This window comes from Anomalospiza imberbis, chromosome 1, assembly GCF_031753505.1.
Source record: "Anomalospiza imberbis isolate Cuckoo-Finch-1a 21T00152 chromosome 1, ASM3175350v1, whole genome shotgun sequence".
NCBI classification, from domain to species: domain Eukaryota; kingdom Metazoa; phylum Chordata; class Aves; order Passeriformes; family Viduidae; genus Anomalospiza; species Anomalospiza imberbis.
In genome coordinates, this window is record NC_089681.1 from 114,183,171 (window position 1) to 114,207,251 (window position 24,081).

Below are 24,081 nucleotides of genomic sequence, written 5' to 3' on the forward strand. Positions count from 1 at the left end.
CTTAATTAACCCTGACTCCCCTTGCCACATCTTTTACCTTTGTGATCCACAGATCCAAGAAAGCATTTCCAATCCCCTTCCACACCTTCAGAAGTACCTTTAAAAGGTGACAGCTGCTAGTGTCCTTATCCTCAAAATAATCTAAGTAGCTTAGTGGGGATATGTACATTGCTTGGTCTTGTGATGCCAATGATGTCATTATTCCAGGACTGAAATTCCCACAGCAAAATGCAATTTTAGGAGGAACCACTCTCAACATCTGCAGCATCTTTCTAACACAAGGACACAAAGCTGCCCAAGATGGAGAGAACCACCTTCCCTCTCCCCAGTCTTCATGGTAGTTGCTCAAATAGGAAAAAGCTCCCAGATCTCTTCCCCCTTGTCTTTATGAAAGCATAAGAGAGCAGGAAACATTTTTTGCTCCTTGCCTGTTGTATTGTGTTTTTATATCTTTGTAACAGTTCTGTGATTGTTTGCCCCTTCACCCCCCATTTTCTCCCAATGGTTCCACCCTGAGCTCTCCTGCCCCTCCTCCAATGCCACCCCTCCCTGGTGCCTTGTCCATCATGCAGCTCCTAATCCCACCCCCCCAAAATCTTCCACCTTGGGCATCGAGTGAGTGGACAAAGGCCAGGGGTCCCTCCCTTGAACTTCCCCCACTGGCATGTGTTTCTGTCTGTCCTTCTGCCTTCCACACCCCCGAATTCCCCCATTGGGCGGTGGGCGTCCTTCCCCCTTGTCTCCGCCCTGGTACTTAAGGTGATTACGAAAGCCACGTGGCCACTTTTGGCCGCTGTGACATTCAGAGCTCCTCGGAGCTTACAATAAACCTGAGACTTTTCCCCGGCCGTGAGTCGACTCCCTCATTACCTTCTCGGACGCCGCCTCTCCTCCATACAAGGCAGACAGCGAAGAGCTCTGTCTTAGCCACTCCCCGAATCTGCCACGAGACACAGGGGAGTGTCCTCACTGCTGACCATGCCTCTGCCGGGCAGGCGAAGCCAGGGGGCTTCAGAGAGAGCACAGCAGCAGGTTTGCGGCACTTGCCCATAGTTAAGAAAAAGCCATCAGCTAGACCCAAGCAGCTCAAACCCAGTGCTCACAGCAAGAATGCTGCCATTTTTCTCAACATGAGACAAGCACAACCTGGCAGATTAATATTCAGACAATACTTATCCAGTGAAGCTACAGACCAAGGGACACTTACCTAACAACTTCTCCTCTTATAGCAATAAAAATCAACAATTCTACCTCCACAGAGCAGACAGATTTTTTCCATGAAAAGATTAATGTTACTAATTTAGTCACATGTTTCTTCAACTTGTTAAATTCTACAAGGCACTTACACAGATGCATACAAATATGCCATTTATACATCAACAAAGAACCAAAGCAATTAGAGAACATTTTTAAGTGTTATAGTACATACTTTATTATGCAAGTGAGGAACAATATATCAATCTCACTGTTATCCTAGTTGAATATAAATGTAGTATCTGTTTAATCCAGTCATTCATATCTCAGACAAATATTGTAATTACTCACTGTTGCTCAGCAATATCTTATAGCAGGTTGGTATCCCTTAAAACAAACGGCAAGCTATGGGCATTTGTTAACACCAGCCTTGAAATATATACGTATAGCATGGTTTGAGGAACAATTCTTAATTTAAACTGCAGGACATGTATGAGAAGATCACCTGTCAGATTATTCCAGGGGGAAAAGAGCCTGGAGTACTGCAGATCATTAGATGTGACATATTCATCGGTGCTGTGGCTGTAAAGAAATAAGGGAACTGCCACAGAAGATGATACTACAGAACTCAGTATCCCACATGGGCAAAAGTAAACAAAAAAAAGAACCACCCAGCATTCAAAGAATCCTAATTAAGTTAAACAATCAAGTGCTTGGAAGATCATGAATGTCAGTTTTACTGTTTTCCGTGCACTTGTATTTTCTACCCATTGTGTAGTTGTCTTCTGTACTGCATAAAGATAAACTACCCGTCTCATCACTGTATTTACAAAAATATACAAAAAGAATTATCCCAAGTACTTCTTTGTTCACATATTCAGTGTATGGTTATCTGAATTTATTCTGCATTTACCACTAATTGACAGGAATGTCTCATGTTCACCGACTTAATGATAATCTAAGGACTTTTAGAGATAAGGGCCAGCCACAAAGAAACAAACATAAAAAATACATGTACAACACCATAACCATATCTCACTTTCTATTTTCTTTTTTCTCTTGAGTGGATTGGGATTGAAGTAGAGTAAGGATTTACTAAAGACATTCTCTGCTCTGCTAAGATGAATCATTTCACCTCACTCTGAAACCTAATTAGCAATATGTTAGCGAGTGGAGAGAACAGATAACAGGCATCTAATCTGCCAAATGCTGCATCCACAGAGGCCCATTTATCTAACCTGTGTGGTGTTTGGTGAAAATCTGGACAGATTGCTAGGCATTTAGAGAAGACGGCCTTTGTATCAGACATGACCTTGCAGTTTCTGAAGCACCAGGTTTTAAGTTTCAAGTAATGAGTATTTGGGTATAAAACACTGAGCACTGAGGCAACATGAAAAACTGATTAACAGCAATGCGTACTGTACCTATAAAAAAAATAATCACCATTTAGGAGCCATTACCACCATTACTTTATGAAAGTGACTAATCTCATCCAAAAATACTGTGTTTGTAGTTTGGGACTTTATTTAATATTCTAGGTAATGACCCCAGGATAAAAATAAAAAGGCACTAATACATTTTCTTGAGAATACAAAGTCAGTATGTAGAGTCTTCCTAGAGAAGGAGGAGTTGAATATCCTGTGGGAAGAAAAGCATGATCCTGAAGACCCCAGAAAGAGAACTGGGTTGAAAGTAACAGTCCAAAGGGCACATGGGACTAGTAGCAAGAATTCCTGGCATATACTGGGAACTCATTAGTTGGAAACAGCAGCCTATTTTAGGCAGTCAGAGGATGACTATGAGCCATTTAATTGAATCTGACCATGAAAAGGGCAAGGCAAGGTATTTTCATAAAGAACAGGGAGTATTCATACCATTGTATAGCCTGTACTGAGACCTCACCTGAAGTATTTTGTATCATTTCAGTTACCCATTTTCAAAAAAAAAAAAGACTTCAAATTTCAATTAGGTGCTGAACAGGACCATTACAGAGATAAAACATAAGCCTCTCTTATAGGAGGATGCTAAAGGGGCTTGTTTTTTTCATGCTGAAAAATGCAGCCCAGGAAGAAAGGTGATTGATTGCAGTAAAAGCACCCAGGACAAAAGATTTGCTAAATCTATGAGAGACTGCCTGTGTTAGAACAAATGGATAGAAACTGGTTATTAATAAATTAAGGATGGAAGTTCAGAGGAGGTTTGTACACAAATGTGGCCCTACAACATTCTGGAAGGAGAGGTTGGGGTAGAAACAACTGGGTGGAAAGGGGTGAAACCTAACCAGTCTATGAAAAAGACTCCATGATGTCACACCATGACCTCTAAAGTTACTCCAAATCCAATGTTTCTATGGGCTTAGCTGAAAGACCCTCATGTCTCTAAAGAGCTGACTGCAGACACAAATAGCACAGCCCATACAGAGACTGAATTTATTTTAAACAGCATTTTTCATTCTAAACTATATTTATACTTCAAAACAGCCAACTATAAAACCTTAATGAGGCACAATTGCCCAGTCATATTTTCAGTACCCACAGCAGAATTATGGTGATGCAGCTCAAGATCACATTCAGTGTCACAAGCTATCTGTGTCTAAGGAGAACAAGTTGGAAGTGCTCTGCATCCAGCGGGCATATTTGGCTTTTAAATCTGATATCTTGTTTGAAGCAGCCAGACCATCTCAGGAAAAATCAAGTCCATAAAAAAGAAGTCATCTTAACCCATACAGTAGAGGATGCTAATAGCTAGGACAATGACCTCTGGATATTTATTCTGTATTTAATTAGTTGCCTACTAAATAAAGCCACTAAATAAACCAAAGGTGAGAGAAAAAATAAAGTCTCTCAGCATGATATATGATAAACAATGATTCCATATTAAATCATTATCATCCATTTACTCTTGCTTAAGCAGTTACAGCAAGGGCACTTACCATCTCCCATAATCCAAACTAAGTAAGACATGTATAATTAAAGCTTGATGAATGCAAATTTCCAGTACTATTTGGTTTTGTCTCACTAACATAGGTTTTTTGTGGTTTTCTATGCTCTTGCTATATAAAAGTTGTTCCAGATAAAATATGATATCTCAAGACAGAAAGAGTTTCACACAACAGTTGAATGGAGGAAATTGTTGAGTTAGGAGCTATAATATGGGAGGGAGAAAGAAGCCTCATGACCTCCTGTAATAGTAATATTTCTAAAGGAGTATTTCTATAATAATGAATGAATCTTATAACTATTTAAAGATCTGAAGAATTACAATCATAATGGTTAAAGGGCATCAGTTAGTCAATGTTCAGATACCATTAGGGAACCACCTCCTCATGTGGAAGAAGATTCATGGCATCCTAAGCAATTTCTCAAGACACATTTCTGTACAAAAAGAGTTGTTCAAACTGTTGTGCTGTCTGTAGAACACTTACATGAACACAACAGGAGAAGATAAGCACTCAATAATTTAGTGTAAAAACAATATAATTCCTTCTAAAACAGCATGTTGGAAACACTCCGATTTTAACTCTATGCATAAAGAGCTTGTTATCTCATTATTAAGGCCTGCCAGAATAAAGTAAATAATGACACAAAAGCTAGAGTTCTTAATATTAATTCAAATGTAAATTTTCAGCAAAATTAATCTCTACTCAAAGAGTAATTCCTCCTTGTTAGAAGAAGATACGGCATTTTTCATACAGCACAAACCACTTTGATTCCTGCTATAAATGTGAAGTGAAGCTATTCAGGCAAAGTCAGTACCACCAGAATGTAAAGTCAAATCACAGAGCTTCAGAACACTCTTTGAAGGCAGGAACATTTGGAGCTTTACCCTGAACAGAACTGCATATACACAACCTGTGACACTCTTACTGAAAGACTAATGTTTCAATTCATCAGAACACAGAAAATCATTGCAAAATACAATATTATTAAGCAAATATTAAAAATATAACAAAATAATATGCAAGTTCTTCATAGTTAAAACCTTCAAGGACTATCTGAGCTAAAGGAATGTGTCTCTTAAAAAAGAAGACAAATTATATCCAGCTAGTTTATCCACTTAAAAATCAGTAATTCTGAAGCATTAGTTTTATTCATACATAATGAGATCAAATTGTTACATTAGAAAAAATAGGATTAACTTTGATAGATTTGCTTAACTAAGGAAACTACAGGATCATGTTAAATACATTCCTGCCTATAAAGAATTGAACTGAGAACTCACAGTAGTAGGGGCTCACTCTAAACTCCAAATTACTTTGCAATTGCAAGGGTCAAATGATATCCTAGAATCATTACACTTTTGCCAAACTGTCTTGGCAACTTACTAACACAAACATGAAACACATTCACTTGACACAGTGATTGATGAAAATATTAATAGTATTCAGCTTACTTACAAGAAAAATTACTCTGTCTCTTCAGGCAACCTAGAGTTATGAAACTGAGTAATCTGCAAGTATTTTTACAGGTTACAAAGTACATCAAAGGATCCCATTACATTTAAAATGACCTAAATCCCAAATATTATGTGAACAATGAATAAAAAGAAAACTTGCCTTTTCCTGATATGTCTTATGTCCTCCAAAATTGTTGGCACAATAATCTAATGTCCTGTCAGGTGTAGATGCCCTCCATAACTGCCCTCTGCTTCAATCCAATACTGCCAGCATCTCCTCACTAATCCTCAACCCACCCAACTCACACCTTCCAGCTCTTGTTCCGTTTTCCTCCAAATAATTTTGGGCAGGAGTGCCCAAATGTGTGCACAGATTGGCTAAAATATTGAATGGGGCCAAATTAACGTGATTTTTTCAAGTTTGTCCTGCAGACCTTTCCGAGGCAGAAGAGTGGGGGGGAGAAGTGATGAGAAAAGCTCATAAACAGCTCTGCTGAACTGTTGCTTTTCCTAAAACTTGAAAAACAGACTAGTCAATACAAAAGGGGGCAGAAAAAGAGTGAACATCTCATTTAGTCAGAAAAATACAATATACAGATTACAATTATCCAGGCCAACTCAAAGAAGCAGAAGAATTTCTAAGAATGATAAGCTGTATTTATTTTGCCATTTGTGGCCAAAACTACTTAATCCTGCTAACTTAATTTACATTTATTTCTTACCTGTGCTTATTTTTTTTCTTCTCCCACCTGAACCTTTTTTCGCATTTTAATTTTAAGGCACAGCAGGGTTCCTGCCCTGTTCCTAATAGCTCTCACTGACAAAAGAAAACACACCCATAATAAAATATTGAAAAAAATCATACGCAGAAAGCAACCAAACCAAAACAAACCAGCAACCTAAACATGCATGTTATCTATCAGCTGGAGAATTCTCATTGACTTCATCTGTGGCTAGCTTTTTCTTTGGCAATTTTCTGTTCCCTTGAAAAGCACCAAGCTCATTTAAAACTAGTAATCCACTTCATGCTAATAACAAGATGTTTCCATAGAGATGCCAAGGAACTCTGCAGTGGTCCGAGGAATGATGTTTGATTCACTTGAGGAATTGGTCCAAGAAAAGCCAAGTTGAAGACAGTGGTACTCCAAACAAATTGAGGCAAAAGGATAGTTCCTCATTATACCACAGGCAAGCAGGCCCCTAAAAGAACTTCTAGGTCAGCTGTGCTTCAGAAGAGAGCATTTCTCTGTACAGGAAGATTCTCTGCCTCCTCTAGAAACTTTAAACCCTGGTGTTGTGCATATGCAGCACAACATAAAAACCTCAAACAAACCAGAAAAAACACGCTGCAGCACAGGCTGGGATCAACCAGACCAAAGAGCAGCTCTGTGGAAAAGGGGCTGGGGGTGCTGGTGGACAAGCTCAATCTGAGTGAGCAGTGTGCTGCTGCAGCAGAGAGCTAACAGCATGCTGGGCTGCACTGCAAGGGCATCACCAGCAGACACAAAGAAGTTGTTATCCCACTTTACTCAGCACTTATCAGGCTACACCTGAAATTCTGTGCTCCGTTTTGGTCCCTGCTATAAAAAAGCAATGTAGGCAGGCTGGAAAGGGTCCAGTGAAAGGCCACAATTGAGCAAAGGACTGGGCAGGCTGCCATATGGTAAAAGACTGAGAGAACTGTACTTTTTGAGAAAGAAGGCTTTGGGGAGACCTTATTACCATGTTTCAGTGTTTAAAGGGTGGCTACAAAGAATACGGAGGCTTCCTTTTTACAAGGAGTCACTTTGAAAAGACAAGGGGAGATTCCAATTATACACAAGAGGAAAATTTTTCGTAATGAGAACAATCAGCCATTGCAATAATCTCTCCAGGGAAGAAGGGGTAAATTCCCCAACACTGGACAATTTTAAGATTCAGGTGAACAAAGTGCTAAGACAACTTGTCTAGACTGTGCTTTGGCCAAGAAAGGTTGGACCAGATGATCCTTGAGGTCCTTTCCACTCAGTGTTCTGCAATTCTATGACTACAGCTACAGCAGATCAAAGTTTAGTTTCTATGTTCTGCCACTAGACTACTATGTATCCATAATACTCAAAGAGCTGGGAAGTTCAAATACAGTGCTACAGACTAACACACACACACAAAATATGTTTCTAAGTGAAATGTATCCACCCTTCTAACAAATTCCATGGTGCACCATCTACATCAGCCATTTCTCAGTCAGCCATTATAAAACCACAAATTTCACTCAACTTGAAACACTTTCACTTGAAATTCCATGTCAGCAACAAGCTGATCACACAAGAGAAAAGGAGTAATTTGTATTAACAAACAATGTAATGGAGGTGATACAATATGTGGCTATAGTTCTTTCTAGTTGCTTTGCAAACAACTACATAAATTAAATGCTCCTTTTTTCATTATCAAATCTCTGAGGTTATGATGTGCTGTATTTTATTAGTTTAGCAGTCTCATTCAAATAGTAGCTATCTAACACGATCCTTCCAATTAGTACCTTATGTACATTCTCGAACCAAATTCTTCCTCAGGGATTTAAAGAAAAGCCAGGGTCTCAGGAGTCTCTCATGTAATTCAGCTACACACTACACTTTTACAGTTATGCAAATTAGCTGCAAGGAAAGTTGTGATGTACAGCAAAGCAAGAGATCTGAAAATTAAAATCCTGTAGGAGAGAAAATATTTTAAATTTCCTTTACATTTTTCCTTTTGTTTGGCTAATCCCTAAAGGCATTAGGGCAGCATGTTCCATCTTGAAAGTCTCTGTAGAATCATGTACTACTGAGCATAACTACAAATGTGATGCTTTGAGCAGCCAGATAATGGTTTTTAATTGGCTCATCATTACAGCTTCAGCCCAAAAGCACAAAAATGAATTTAGAACCAATATTAACAGGTGATAATTAAATTATGGGGTCTGCATGCTTAATATATTGGAATAAGGCAGATGAGGCAACAAAGACCATTAAGTTTAATAATGGAAATCAGTATCTACCTCAAGTACTATTTTATAGCACATTAGCAATGGTTGATTAGTGTTAAATCATAAAGTAGATTTTGTTTTCTTACTGAAGCTTTTTTCTTTCTTTTTCTCTTTACCTGTGTATTAGCATACATTCTAAACTAAGGATGCCCATTTAAACCATTGCAAATGAGCAAAACACTTAAATAAACCAAATTAATTATTTAATTGTGATGAGTTGAGTACTTTGTTTCCTAAATAAGATATTTACTTGAACAAGCTATTTAATACTCCTTAATATTAAAGCATACATAGACTGTATGAGTACCATGGGAAACTGTTTTGAATCAAACACTCCTAGTAAAAATACTCATCCTTAAGTCAGCAAGGTCCATAACCCAGATTTCCCATTCTCCCCTGGTGAAGCAGAACCACCTGGGTGCAGTGTTCTTACCACTGTAAGAAACAATGCCATGTACAGAGTAACCCTGCACTTCATCAAGCAACAAAAACAAACTTTGGTAATGTCTCAGCATCAATTCAAAAAAGGAAAATGCTGGCTTGGTTTTAAAATATATATTTTTTTTTCTATTATTTTCTTTTCTTTTCTGTGCCTTTCCACCTCAGGAAAGAGGCAGACAGAGGCATTTTTTCCATCTTTACACATACTCCACCATATGCCTTTTTCTTCACCTCTGCTCTTTTCTCCATTCAATTTATCTAATGCATCACTATCTCTTCAATCTTGCAAAACTCTGTGTCTCCAAATTATAATTTTCATTCTGCTTGCCTTTCTGCTGCTTGCCATATCTGTAGCCTGTCCTGTCAACTTGTTCTTTCCCTTTACACCAGAGTGCCAGGGTTCCTTTCCTACTTCTATGTCTGCCTCTTAGGCTTGAGCTCAGCAATCAGCTGCCCCTCTTTGTACTCACACTCAGTAAGAGCTATCAAGGGCTTTAGGAAGAAACTCAGTTTTTCTATGAGACTTTCCCCCATTTGTTAAGTCTCTCAATTCCACTTCTCTCTTCCTGCTTGAGCTTAGTTTTGATCAGCACTTGTACCTTTCATGTTCACGCACCTTTCCATGTTCAGCCTCCATCTGAAATACCTGTCTTCAAAACACAGCCATTCATTCTCTGTTGCTTTCTTTTCTTGCCTTTTTACTTCTTCTAACATCTTTCATCTGGATGGACATATATTAATTGTGTTCCTCCCTATAAAGAAAGCCCTACATCCTCACCAAACCCATAAAAATGGTCTATGAATCTTTAGAGTGAAGCAGCCATAAAGTTAATACAAAGTTACCCATCCCTTCCAGTGAACCCAAGAACTTACATAAATTAAGCCATGGAGGAGAAATATGGAGGAATAACCACCTGTTTAGGTAGCTCTGCATGAAGCTATTCAGAAGCCTGCGTACCCGACTCTTTGAATGAAAGCACAGACTGAGCTTGAAGGACTGAAATTATCTGTGGACCATGAACCACAAGGTTATCACCAGCCCTTAGGGGATATATTCCATAACTCTTTTGAAAGGTGCATGGTTTATTAATACATACTTTTAATATCCTAAGTACTGAAGTCAGATTCCTTGTAAAATGCAGAAGCCGGAGGTAAGAAGGTGGAAATGGCACTTCAGAATATGAAAATCAAAGACTTGGAGAAAGTGCCTAGAAGTCAAACGTGATCTGCAGAAATTTCCTATGACATCACTGCCACCCTACTGTTGTTAATGTCAAATTCTCATGGAGTGCCATGAAGCAATGAAGATTGTGAAAAGGTTAGATAACTGAACCAAAGAAACATTTTGTTTTTTTTCTTAAACACCTAAGCCAATAAAACCTTCCAGAAAACCCCAAGACACAAAGTCATTTCATATTGGACGTCAATTTTTATATCCAAACAATATGAAATTGTTGTGACACCTGGGATTTTCACTAAAGCCAAAGTAAAATAAATGTTTAATGCGCTTGATGAAGTTGTGGTGAAGGTTGAGGATTGAACAGACCTTCAATTAAAATTAAGTTTGTCAGCTGTATAAAAAATGTGAGATAACACATGTGATTGTAACACATCGTCATGGCTCTAAATTGTTACACTCATCCAATGAATTTTACAGCTAAGATGCTACCATGTATGAGACCAGTGATAAGCCTCATTTTAATATATATCATCCCAAGAGAGTGTTCATAATATTCTCTTTTGTACCACCATTTATCACACTTATAAGACATTTTTTGCAGACAATCTATTTTAGATGTGTTTTAGAGATTTTTTTATTGACAATATTTTTTATATATCAGCATGAAATGCCACTTGATTTTACTATCATGAGTTCAACTTGATTTTATTATCACGAGTTCAACTTTATAGGCCTTAAAGGAAGAATAAAACAATAAGGAATATATTTCAATAATCTATGAAAATTATTAAAATTTATTCCCTATAAGTCATGGTACTACAGTTTTAACATCCAGTGATTCTAAGCCTACCATGAGTTGAAAGGAATGTCTTGCAATACCAAAAAACTGAATTTTCAGCTTTAATGATTAAGCTTTTACTGGCTCACTAAGTATTGGCTCTTAGACAACAGAGAAAGGCACAATAAGACAAAAGAATTTTAGATTTTTTTTTCTAAATGCGTATGGTGCAGGGGAAAATAAATTTCTATTTTGCAGGGTGATACTTCCACGTAACAGTGAGTCTAAATCAAAATGAATAGAGACATGAATGAAGATAAGGCAGGTAAACAGGCATTACAAATGAAATTTATCTGATGGTTCCACAGTCTGTCACAAAAAATTCCACTGTCAAACACACAATTTATGCACAAAGCATATCCCATGTCCTGAACATCCTTCAAAAACATGGTAATACTCAACACTGAGATGGCATTTGCATTCCACATGCAGAGAAATGGAGCAGAGAAAATTTATTCCAAAAAAAGCATTTATGTATCTTTCAAAATGAACCAGTAAAAGCTGAGAAACAATGTTAGTTAAAGAACCTTCAGCTACTGCTTAAGAAATTCCTTTAAACTTCCTGCAGTACAATGGAAAGGTCTTTCAATGAAACTACTCTGCAGCCATTGTGCCATTCATACGCAGAGTACCTTCCATACCACCGTGGTCTTTTGTGACCCAGGAAGAATTAACGGCATTATGGGGCCAGTAATACTTATGTGAAGTGACAGCAACATAGAACTCACTGAATTCTTCTGCAATTTTCATTGATTTTGACAGCAGTGTCATCAATGCGACCAAGAGAGAAACCTATCTATCTGCCCCATGGCTTTTAAAATGCACTTTTATTCTGTGTAGAAGTCTTAAAACACACAAAAATGTTAAATCAGCATTGCCAACTCCAAGTACTCAAATAAAAATGACAAAGTAATAACATGTATCCATTTATTCAACTTCATTACTAACTTTTAGACACAAACTTATGGTCTTCTCCGAAACCATAGGAATTAGACATCTTATTCTTCTCAAACAAGGGCTGAGTTTTATAACATGCATGCACATCTCCTTAAGCACTGCATATGCACACAAAAACACAAGAAGGATGAGAGTCCAAATAAAATGTTAAGATTTGTCAACATTAGTTGTACATGCACACATCTTCTCTAAAGGGAAACCGTACAATAAAGCTAAATAGTAGTAGAACTTGGGGGAAAAAAAGTTAAAAAAACAGGCCAGGAGCTGTAGCAAGCAGGATTAAATCAATAACAAGTCAAGTGTCAAATAATGTGAAGTGCTGTCAGCTCTCAAGTCCAGCAAATGTGGTTCCTCTTAAATGCTGCGGCAAGTGTCTCAGGTTGTTCACAAATTCATCTAATTGAATGCACTCTTTGGGCTTGCTATTCAGAAAATATGTTTTTAATTCAGAGTCAGATGTGGTGAAACGCCACACTCAGAATTCCTGCTGCTTCTGTGTCTGGAGCTCACAGAAATGGAAAGACCCAGGCAGACCTCAGTTTGCATGGAACTACCTGTGAGCAGAGGCAACATTGGGCCAATCATGGAAACAGAATGTGGAATAACATATTCACTTTTCAGGGGACAAGAGTGCTCCCAAAGCCTTTTAGTTTTGACCTCTTTACTGCAGACTTAGCTTCATAGGATCTTCCCTGCAACACTGCATGGAATCCAGAGAGATCCCAAACCTCCCCCAGAGCCCTCTGGCAGCAAATACTGGAGCCAACAGAACCTTGGAGGGGAGAGTGAGCAGCTACAAGGAGATGAAAGCAGCACAGAGAAGAAGAGCTGAAGGATATATTTAGATAAACAGTTTGCAGAAGAAGCGTCATAGAAGAGACCTGAGGCCATATATCTCATTTGCTTTTTGTTTAATGCCCAGATATTGCTGTATACTGCAAACCATTTCCTTTGTGCAGCTTGTTATTCAGCTATTAATAATCTGAAACTCAAATTCCTCTTCTATTATTGCCTAATATTACTGTTATTGATTTATATGACATTGCCAGACAGAGAATTTAACAGAGTTGATTTCAATATAAATTTTTATCAGAATGACAGTATATAATTATAAAATAAAACAGAAGTTTTAATTTTAAAATATTAACCAAAATGGAAAATGTATCATTCATATTGATGAAAATAAAGAAGACTGCAGTTATTGCATCAAACCTTTAAAAGTCATTACCCTTTTAAGTTTGGAAATGGAGAATCCCTGGCAGCAAAATGTGTGAAGACAGAATGTTTATTTATTAGCGTTATTTTTAAAAGGATGTTCCAAGTCAAACTCGACAGCTTGTTTACAGTGGGGTCCTGCCCAAGGGTGGCTTAAAAGATATTAAACAGGCACACACCAAGGATATCATGTTACTTTATAAGATACAAGTTTGCCTATGGCTTGATTTTACTGTGACTACTTTAATGATTTCTTATTTATTTTTCAGGAAGCGCTAATCTGTTTTACTTTACACTCCCTCTAAAAAGAAAAAGAAAAAAGAAAAAGGCAAAACTTTTCAGGTATAGAAATATATCTAAAATACACACACTTAGTTATATTTCTAGCTGAATCAACCAGTGAGGTGATGCATAGAATCCATGTCAAGTGTCTGCTGATGTTTGCAGATGCTGAATTTATTCATAGAACATTAGCTTTTTTACTATTTCTAACAATTTTAATGAAAGCCAAGAATTTTTGCAGAATTCTCCATTTTCAAAATGAGTCTCAAACAGTTGGTGATTTCATAACTGAGTAGTGTTTGGTAGTCCTTCCTACCACAGAGTTTTGGAAAGGGGACAGCTTTGAGAAGGGATGAATTCCTGCAGGCAGTGCTCTTGGTAACATAATTTAGGGGAGAGTTATCTCAGAAACATGGCAGCTATTTCTGATGCTAGGAACATCAAACTGAAAACTGAGAGTGGGCTAAAGAGAAACTACCATGACAAACCTTATTTAATAATTACTTAATTTTATAAAAACTTGTCTTCAAGGAATATTTAAGTCATCAAACAAATATTTTCCCTATTTTACAAACACAGAGTTTTCTTAAGAGTTTTAACACTAATTCTCAATAGGAAAAAGAAAAAATACTTCAAAGAAGACAACCCCCTGACTCCAGGGCCTCCAGTTTAAAGTGGCCTCAACTTTCAGTAATATTAGAGCTTCAAGTTCTTAGCCATGTTTAGCTGAGCAGCATTTGGCTGAGCAGAGCTTACTTGAGGTTGATTATTAAAACCTCAAGTGGAATGAAGTGAATACTTCATTCCAACATGAAGGCACATCTGCTTGCTGAACCTTAAGACAGAACACAGGCAAAATACCTCCTAAAATATCAAGTTTAATATTAGTACTTTCTAATTTTTTTGAGGTGTGGTTATACAAAACCAAAATTCAATTCATGTAGATGATGTTACATGTGACATATGCCAGGTAATTTTTGTGTCTCCATATGGTGCACACAGCTATAGAATTCAAAATGGATGTCTACAGAAGAGAAAAAGTGGAAAGCAAATCATGTATTTGAACTTCCAAACTACCACACCAGAATTTCCTCTTTTACTGCTGCACGTCTGGAAATAATAGATGTGATGTGCAACATAAACTTCTATAGAATTGAAAATAAAATACATATATGAAGCTACAGACAGTGTAAAATACATTAAAAGACATATAACAATGAATGCTGTGCACATAAGGAGTAAGCAGAAACTTTTCAGACAAAATTTAGCCCTAAATTACTTTTAATCAGCATCACTGACATAAATGGGAATACACAGGTAAAAACTGAGGCATAATCCAGCCCCTTGTAGCTATGTTTGGGTTTTTCATTTGAAGCAGGATCTAATTTGCTATATTAAAATAGCATTATCAGTCATTTAGGTAACATAGCAATCAATTTACCACCCCTCCCACTCCAGTAATAATGTTTATCAAAGAATTACACAATCTGAGCATAAAAAATGAGTTTTGCATTCTAGATCAATTTGTTGAGATAGTAATTTCTACTTGGACAGTAATAAAGAGGTTTCCTGAATTACTGTTAATGTTGGCATTTAGATGGAGCAATCTTTTACAATGCTCTGGAAGTTTACACTGAAAACATGGCCTGACATGCCTCCATTTCAATGGTATGCTGGCACTAGTTCTCATGCTTTTTTTGTTCCTGCCTCCAGTTTGCAAGTACAGGGAATTGATCTAGCTCAAAAATAACCTAATATGTTTTTTTACCCTGCAACTTGGCTTAGGTCCCTGGTCTGGTTCACGGCATGGCTGCACAAATACTTCTACCAACAGAGCCTAGGAGCTACAAGGACTGTATAAGCCTGAACTGCAGCCAAAACCAATTACATGTCAACTAGGGTCTACATTTGAACAGACAATTTTAATCTATAAGATGTAAGGGATGTTAAGAGGTCTGTAAATGTTATGATTACCAGCTAGCTGATAATACTGATTTATGATGGCTGCTGTGAGAAGAGTGTAATGGGTTAATTCAAGTGCTTTATTTAAAGGGGCTGGGTACAACAGCTTCGTATGGGTCCACTCAAGAAAACAATGTCACTAAGTTTTAAATTTTACAACTGTAAAGGTTTCATATATATGAACTTCTCAAATCTGTGTGAGTTCTAATAGAGACCATGTCAGAAGCATCCCAGGATCGAGGATTTGTACAAAGACTTTGAGAATGAATAAAATGTCCATATCTCAGAGACACTCTTAGGAAACTGATGGTGAACAGTTCAGTTATTTGGAGAAAACAATGACACCTTTCCCAATGCTTTTTTGCTTTTCTTTTCCACTGATCACAGCTCCAAACTGCTCTCTCTAATATTTGGTGGGCAAGAAGCCAAGAAAAAAAAATAACCTTTACTAAACTAATAAAATCAAAACCAAACAACCAAACAAACCCCCTACACCAAAAAGCCCACCCAACTGCAAAGCTTATGTCTTACTACCAGGTACCAAAGAAGCCACACAAAAAGAGTTGGTTAATATCACTACTTTTTTTTTGTCTTTCTGACATTCACTTCTCTGATTAAAAAAAAAAAAAAAAATTGGGAAAGAAAGAACACAAAGCAAATTATTTGTTCTTCATGATTTCTTCTGGTGTGTACCTACTGTTAGATCTAAAATGCTGTTAGGTCTAAATATGGAGTAGTTTCATAAAGATTAACTTCAGTGTATAGAGACTAGTCTTCCTTTTCAATTAGTGGCTAAGGACATCATGAGAGCGAACAAATAATCTCTGTGAAATTGCCTTTTGGATGTATCTTTCTTTTCATTGTTCTAGAGAAAGACAAAAGCATAACCTACCCAAGGAAGGTGATACACTAGTTCTACCCATCACCATGTCACTGTGACACGATTCTAACCTGGCCACATTTGCTCCACAACAGAGCACATCACTATGTGCTCTGTTGTGGAGCAAATGTGGCCAGGTTAGAATCATGTCACAGTTAGCACTTGAAAATCATCATAGAGCCCCAAAATAATCCTAGGGCCCAAAATAAGGAAAGGAATCAGGGGCTCCTTCCCCCTGAAATACATAACAGCCCCTTCTCTGCAGAGAGAACAATGTACAGCTGCTCTGTGGATCTCAGGCCCTAAGCAAGTCCATGCAGATGCCTGTGAGCTGAGGGTGTGAAATTGCATCACTTGTACAATGCAAGGTGTCAGGAAATTTGCAAATTCACAGCCCCAGCTCCTGTGCCTGGGGCCCAGAGCCCTGTGAAGCCAAGAGGAGTGTCACCTCCCCAGCACTGCCTGCCCTGGCAGCACAAGGCAGCACTCGAGCAGGATCTGCTCGGGTCACAGCTGATGCTCCCAGACCCCAGGTATTGTTAACTGCAACTGCTCTGCTGGCTGCGTATGACAGGAATGGATCTGAACAAGAGTTTTTTCCCTTTTGTAAATTCTATCTGTAGTGTGCTTTTGAAAGATAGCATTTCCTTAATCTAAAATGATCAGAGGTAGTACATCTCTGTTAGTTTCAAACGTGAGAGCCAAGATTCATGACACCATAGTTTAATGCTGCTCTTATCAGAAACCTGCAGAGATTAGAAACTGTAAAAAAAAACATTGATGGACGTTTTCAGGCTTTCTAGGTTAGTTTGGCATTAACTACCAGTGGCTTGGTTTCTTTGAGAACTCCTTTATAATTGGGCACAGATGGATGAAAATACACTACAAACAGTGAGATTTTCTTTAATCATTAATTTTCACTTAATTTGCCAGATGGCTTTGGTTTCTAGTGTACACTTTATTTGCTGTTGTGTGATTTGCAGGGTTTTACTTTTTTTTTGGTTAAAGTTTTATGTCTCCTGAAATCTTGATTTTGTTATTGTCTTTCAATCCCTTTCTAAAACCTAAAGAAGATTAATTAGTCTATTTGATTATTTTAATTTCTTTTAAGCACTTATTTTAATTTCTTGTAAGCACTTCAGTTTTCCCTCTCAGAAGCAGAAGACTTTTACACTACCAATAAAGTTTTAATACTTGAAGTTAAAATTTTCCAAGCTCTTATATAAAATGCTACTGTAAAAGTAGCCTTTCCTAATGCTTGTGAGTTGTTCATGAAAATGGGGCATGTTCATTCACACATTTGCATCACATTTGCATCATCCTGCTTTTCTCTCTGCCCCACCTCACACTGTAATGGTTGATTTCACACCCCTTTGAGAAATTATTTGAATGGAAAAATTAAACATTCTTTTCAGAGAAAAAGTGTTTCTTAAACCTGCACTTTAACTACAGTTAGGAGTGGCTCCAGAAATCATTTGTGTTTCATTTCAATTCATTTCTGAGGCTGTTTAGTCATCAGGTATGCCAAGATGCTCCTTTATAAGCTTTTCATCAAGTCCTTCTCTCTAACCAAGATGCTATTATTTTTTTGATTAAAAAAGGAGATGGCTGCTAAGTATGTGGAAAACTTCTTTCTGACATTGAGTTAGGTGTACTGGAGTTTCTTGTCTTTTTATAGCCCAGGATTTACTCTGAGCTGTTACCATACTTCCCCAAGGACAACATTCTGTGAGAAATGCATTGGATACCAGGGAAAGTAGCAAATTAAGATCTTCTAATTACAGGGAAAACCAGAAGAATCTTTTAAGTGTCAAATCTCTGATAAACAAAAGGATTAAAGGCAATGCTAAATTTGAACGTGAGTATTTTCCTGCCCTGGGGTTCTTTGCATTTATACAACCTTGGTTTGTTCTTAGTGAGTGTTCCTTCACTGAGGCACTGATGAGACTATGTCTGAAGGTCATGTTATGCTTTCTGCTGATGCATTGGATTTAACATTATGCCGAACTGATGAATGAAGGCAGAAAGAAGAATGGAGAAAGTGTTAAACGGATATGAAATGGAATATTCAGAAAACAGCCACAGGCAATAAGAACAAGGCAGGGATGAGTGAACAAAAGAACAAGGTTATCTACTCTCATGTGTTAAAAATTCTCAGGGGGCTCTGTATCAACATTTAAAAAATAAACCAGAACAATGCAGCAATGAAACAAAAAAAGGAAGAAAGGAAAAAAAAAATCCCCATTTCTTTCCTGCCTGGAAATGTTACTTTATTTTCCATTGCAGCAATGGATGCCTTTACAAGAACAAAAGGGAACGAAGAGGAGGTATAATAAGACTTTCCAACACTGAAACAGTTACAAAACTATTTTTCCCCCTGGAGAAAGATGATTCAAGTTTCTTAATACATGGTATTTACCTTAAATAATACAGGGAGCAATGCAACTACAGCAAAGGCTGAGAGCCAAGATTCTTTTTACTTTAAAACTTTAAGTCTTTTCTACTTTAAAACTGGAAGGCAAAGTCATTTTGTAGAGCAGTTTGTCTGCTTAGGGATACAGTCAGCTCTCAAAGTGAAGAAGAAATCTGAACAATATCAAAACATTGAGTGTGCATTTCCACTGAGATTCCCAAGACTTCTGAAAATTCCCCCTTGATGTGTACTCATCTTTATAATAAGAAAACAAACTCTCCTTTGATGAGTTAGAATTACAGCTATGAATCCGTGTTTCTACTGAGTTTCACACAATTCCTATTTTTTCCAGTTTTTTTTTTTTTGACAAAAAAAATCACACCAAGACTCCTAATATAATAACTGTTATTAAAATTCCAGTAAAATGCTTCAAATCTTCAAATTAATGCTTCTGTAAAATTTAAATAATACATCAGAAGTTTCAAAATGCTATAAATTAAAAAAAAAGAAAAAAGTAAAACATTTGTATGTAGAATCCAAATGGTACAGGCAGCTATATCAGTTGTACTATTCATACTTTGTCCTTCAGAAAACACAGTGGATCCTGTTGAAATCAATGGAAGCTCCACATGCAGAACTGAGAAGAGGCTTTGGGATCACAATGCAGCTGATGGCAAATGTTTACGTCATTTTAATCCCATCTGATACATCCGTGGCAGATATGGATTTCAACGTAGGTATAAATCAAGAATAATGAGCACTAGGTGTGACACTTCAAAGAAGGGGATTAATACATACGAGAAATGCACAACTGAAATTAAGTAGTTTGGCCTTTCTTTTTAATGAAGAGATAAAATTTAAGGCTCAGCAAACTAAACAGATTTTTTATTTGACTAATATTAGCTTTAAATGGAATGTGTTAGCAATGGCATTTAAGAAAAGGGAAAAACCAGAGTTAGTGAGGCTTAAAAACAGCAAGGGAGTAGAATATGTTCCAGTAAGAAAGCATATGAATCACAGAGAACTGCTTTCTGTTATAGCAACAAGATCAATTAGATCTGCAACAGCTGAAAACCATTAACTGCTGTTGGCTGCTGTTAGCATAATGGGCTTTTTTCTGCTCCTTATTCTGGTGTCAGTTTATCACTTTACTACCCAAACAGTTCTGCCTGAAGCCCTGGTAATCTTAAATATAGAATTGTTAGGAACAAAAGAAAATCTCCCAGCATACAAATTGAAGTATTAAATATTACTAACCTTTTTATAGATTAAACACAGCTTCAGCTGCCAAAATTCTTCAGTACAGTGTCAGAGATGTCTTTGTTTTACATTTCCAATCTTTTATTTTGTGAGAGGCAGAGACAGTTGCCTAATGTTAGTCAAGGTAATTAATTTCTAGCCAGCCATATGAGAGGGGAAAAATGGGGAAAGAAAAGATTCCACAGAGCAGCCAGCAACAGCACTTCTTATTTCTTCTCCTACTTTATGGAAAACAAGCAAAATTAAGTGAGTCAGACCCATTCTTTTAATTGTCTTGGGGCTCCTGCCATGCCACATAGTATGTCTTCACTGCCCACAAAGTTCTGTACCACCTGGGCTTTGTGCTTTCCTCTTTCAAATTAGCAAAACACCACCTTCTCTAAAACCATGCCATCTTTCTGCACAGTTTATCTATGGCACAATATTCCTGGTTTTGAGAAGGAAAAAAATGGTATGTCTTTTACTATATTTTCATTTAAATATTCATAGCATAACACTCAAAGTGACAGGCGGTCTTCTAGATGAGGTTTGTTTTCTTCTGCTCATTAATGGCTCAACCTCGGGCAGCATTATTTCTGTAACTTGTCAACTTGGTTTTCTCAGCTTGGTGCTATTCCCTTTCTTCATCATCTTGGTGGCTGCTTTTACAGGGTTTCAAATTGTTGAGTGGGAAATACCAGGAACACCACTGCTTACACCCTGGGCTAAATTAATGCCTCTTGTATGAGGAGCTGTGTAAGCACGTGTTAGATTTTTTTTTTTTATTTTGTAGTGGGTGGTAGGGGAAATGAAATGCCAACACTGATTTATGTTCTCAGAGTTCAACTGAGAGATAAGCCTGTCTGCTTCAAACAGTGAGGTGTGGTTAAGAGATCCACCAGATAGTACTAAACCAATGAAAAACATTTGCACAGGACATTCAGACACTAGGTTGATCTAGCCAGGGTCTTCGAAGTAAAACAGACCCCAGCTTTGATGAGGAATTTAATAGTTGTGTCTGTTGGGATTTCACAGTTTAGATTCCTACACTGCCTGCAGTTTTAGAGTAAGTCACCAGCAGTTTGCACACATCTCTGGTGGCCAACAGTAGTGTGCTTGCATGACTGGTCAAAAGGGTCATGTTGAACACCTCTCTCTCTGTCCTGGGCATGGTTATAACATGACCCCCACTGACGAGGGCAATAAAAATCTGTTTCCTTTATCATCTTAGTCAAAATTCTCTTCTTCCTATCCTTGTGCTTTGGACAGAGGCCCCTCTGTGGCTAGGATGAGACTGAGAAGTACAAACATCTGAGATGTGCTTTCAAACCCTTAATACATATATATTTAAAAACAATATCCCCCAGCCCTTCCTTCACTGCATCACTTGGTTGCTTGCCATTATCAGAGTATCTGAGCACCTGTAACTCAGCAGAAATTGTACGAAATTATAGGAAATAATGTTGCCAAGAGCCACCTGTAAGCATGAAGAGGAAACTGGTGATGATAGTCTCTAACTTACCCTTCTGTGACATACAAATAATAAAAAAAAGAAAAATTGCAATATTTTATAATAATTTATATAACAATTCATATTTTTTTAGTTGTCCTAACTTACATTCAAACTTACAATGCTATAGCTTTACAGTTCAAAGCCATTTAGTATTTGCCTGGGTCATAGAGAGGAAAACACTTAGAGAAAGTTCCTGTGCAGCTGAGGGAATGGGATGGAGGGTAGACAAGGTGTAGATGGAGAATAATACAATTATTTCTAAGGATCAGTTAAACAGCAAAATTCTGTTTTCACCTCAGACGCACAGTTGTGTTAATTATGATGTGTACATTTACAATAGCCAGCCTGGAGTGTAAACAATGTTCTATTTTGTTTTTCTGAATGAGATGGATTTTTTATAAGAACGGGAGAGTGCTCCAAAACCTTTATCATTTATCTCTCAGAACTTGGTGTGCAAGCCAGTCCTGTAAAGAGGGATCTATTCTTTCTCTTTTCTTCCATTCTTTTACTAGGATCAGAATAGAAGAATGATTTGGGCTATGAAGATGGTGAAGAATCTTGAGGGGAAGCCATATGAGGAGCAGCTGAAGTCACTTGGTCTGTTCAGCCTGGAGGAGACTTGAGGGGAGACCTGACTGCAGTTAAACTTCCTTGTGAGGGAAAGAGGTGGGGCAGGCACTGACCTTTCCTCCCTGGTGACCAGGACCTGAAGGAATGGCCTGAAGCTGAGTCAGGGGAGGTTTAGGATGGATGTTAGGAAATGATTCTTCATGCAGTGGGTAGCTGGACACTGGAACGGGCTCCCCATGGAAGTAGTCACAGCACCAAGCCTTTCTGAGTTCAAGACGCACATGAGTAACATTCTCAGGCAAATGGTGTGACTCTTGGGGCTGTCTGATGAAAAGCTAGCAGTTAGATTTTCAGTGATCCTTGTGACTCCCTTCCAATTCAGGACAGTCTCTAATTCCATTAAGAATTTCATTTAGTAAAAAACCATTTTAAGATTTACAATGGTTTAGCAAAAGTACTTCTCACGTCAAGTATTTTGAAAGCATCTTGTATGTGAAGCAGAGTGCAAGTAAAAAATAAAGCAGGTGCAAACAAAAAACATTTTCTCAGGAGAGAGTGTTCGAATTCAAGTGCTGACCTTAATCTCCCTGGCAGCTCATGGAATAATGCTGCCCATGTTAGAGAGTGGTGATGACTGTCAATCGCTCGCAGTACAAGGAAAGAGACATTAGAATGCTATTATGAACTTTTTACCCCCCACTTCCAGCCTCAAAGAACATCCTCTGACTGACTAATCTGGTAAACTATAGAACTTGATCAGATATTTTATATGATCACCCTAGCTTAGGGTAAAACCAGGACTACTTTGGAATCTGCAGAGTTGGAATTCTTCCATGTATAGCCTTTCAAGAGCTGAAACAAACTGTGCTGCCAAGATAACAACAGTGTAGCCTGAATAATAAGAAAGTATTTTGGATGTGAATTTAATTTCAAGTTCATAATTAAGCTTTAATGAAAGTTACTCTTCAGGGAGAAATCTAGGCTTTGGGCAACTACAATGCTGCCCTACCTCTATGCAAAGTTTTATATCACTATATTCTTAGCATACAGTGTTGATACAGGGTCTGATTATAACTTGTACTGTACATAAAAGAAAGAAATCACTTAAGATTTTTGCTAGCCGCTGATGTAACCAGCAATTTCTGTTAGAATTTTTTATGTGATGACACTAAGGGAAAATTATTTTATGTTTGCCACTTTAAAAAAATCTTGTATCTTCCCCCAAAGGCAGACAGTTTTTACTCTGAATGACATATGAAATTTTACATTCCCATAGCAAAGAAAATACTAAAAAGGCAGTAGAATCCACTGTGCAAAACATAATAAAGAGAGGTTTTTTTTAAATGAAGGACAGGAGAATTGACTTATTTGATTAAACGGACGTGATACTTGAATTTATCACTCTTTGGCAATGGTAATTTTGCCATCCTATCTAGAAAAGCAGAGCAAAGGATCTACACAACAAATAAAATTTCTCTCCTTGCATCCAAAAGATTGTAATGCAAAAGTAAAAAGAGACAGGCTTGCTGAGGAAGGGAGAAATTATAACTTAACAAGGAGGCAGCCCACAGCTGTCACTCAGAAACTAGACTGGAAAATGTTCTGGTATATTATCATTTTCTAAAAGGTTTATTTTTGTAAAACTGAGAATAATCTCAATGTCTAAAATACCAGATACCAATAGCAGGAATAAAGGATTAAACACCAGTTAAAGTATGGGACCTAAATAAATACGATTTTCAGAAGTAAATTCACCTTGTTACATTCATCTACTTCTATGTTTGAAATCTATGCTTCAAACTTAAATGTAAATGGATTAAGCACAATGCTGAAGCCGTTCTAAGCATTTATAGGAAAGAAATATTAATCTTGGCATTTAACGTGTTTATAGGATTTGAAAAGTCAACTGCAATCATAAAAGATTTTCTAACCTGTACTCTGCGATAGCTGTGTGAAATACCTTCATTCATAACAATGGAACTTTCATTTCAAAACTTG

The 24,081-nt window shown here is 37.4% G+C and overlaps 1 protein-coding gene across 3 annotated transcripts in view; it reads right to left on the bottom strand.

The window, feature by feature from the left end:
- The window catches only part of LOC137483791 (ubiquitin-conjugating enzyme E2 E2), a 202,233-nt gene that overhangs the window by 98,054 nt on the left and 80,098 nt on the right, over positions 1–24,081 (bottom strand). Inside the window, exon 1 of one of the 3 annotated variants that reach the window (XM_068207182.1) lies at positions 2,433–2,518. The exons of the other annotated variants lie outside the window; for them this stretch is intronic. Within the exon in view, the coding sequence (XP_068063283.1) occupies positions 2,433–2,503 (71 nt within the window). The 5' untranslated portion in view covers positions 2,504–2,518. Of the gene's footprint in view, positions 1–2,432; positions 2,519–24,081 lie in introns of those variants that run through there. 3 annotated transcript variants of the gene reach the window in all.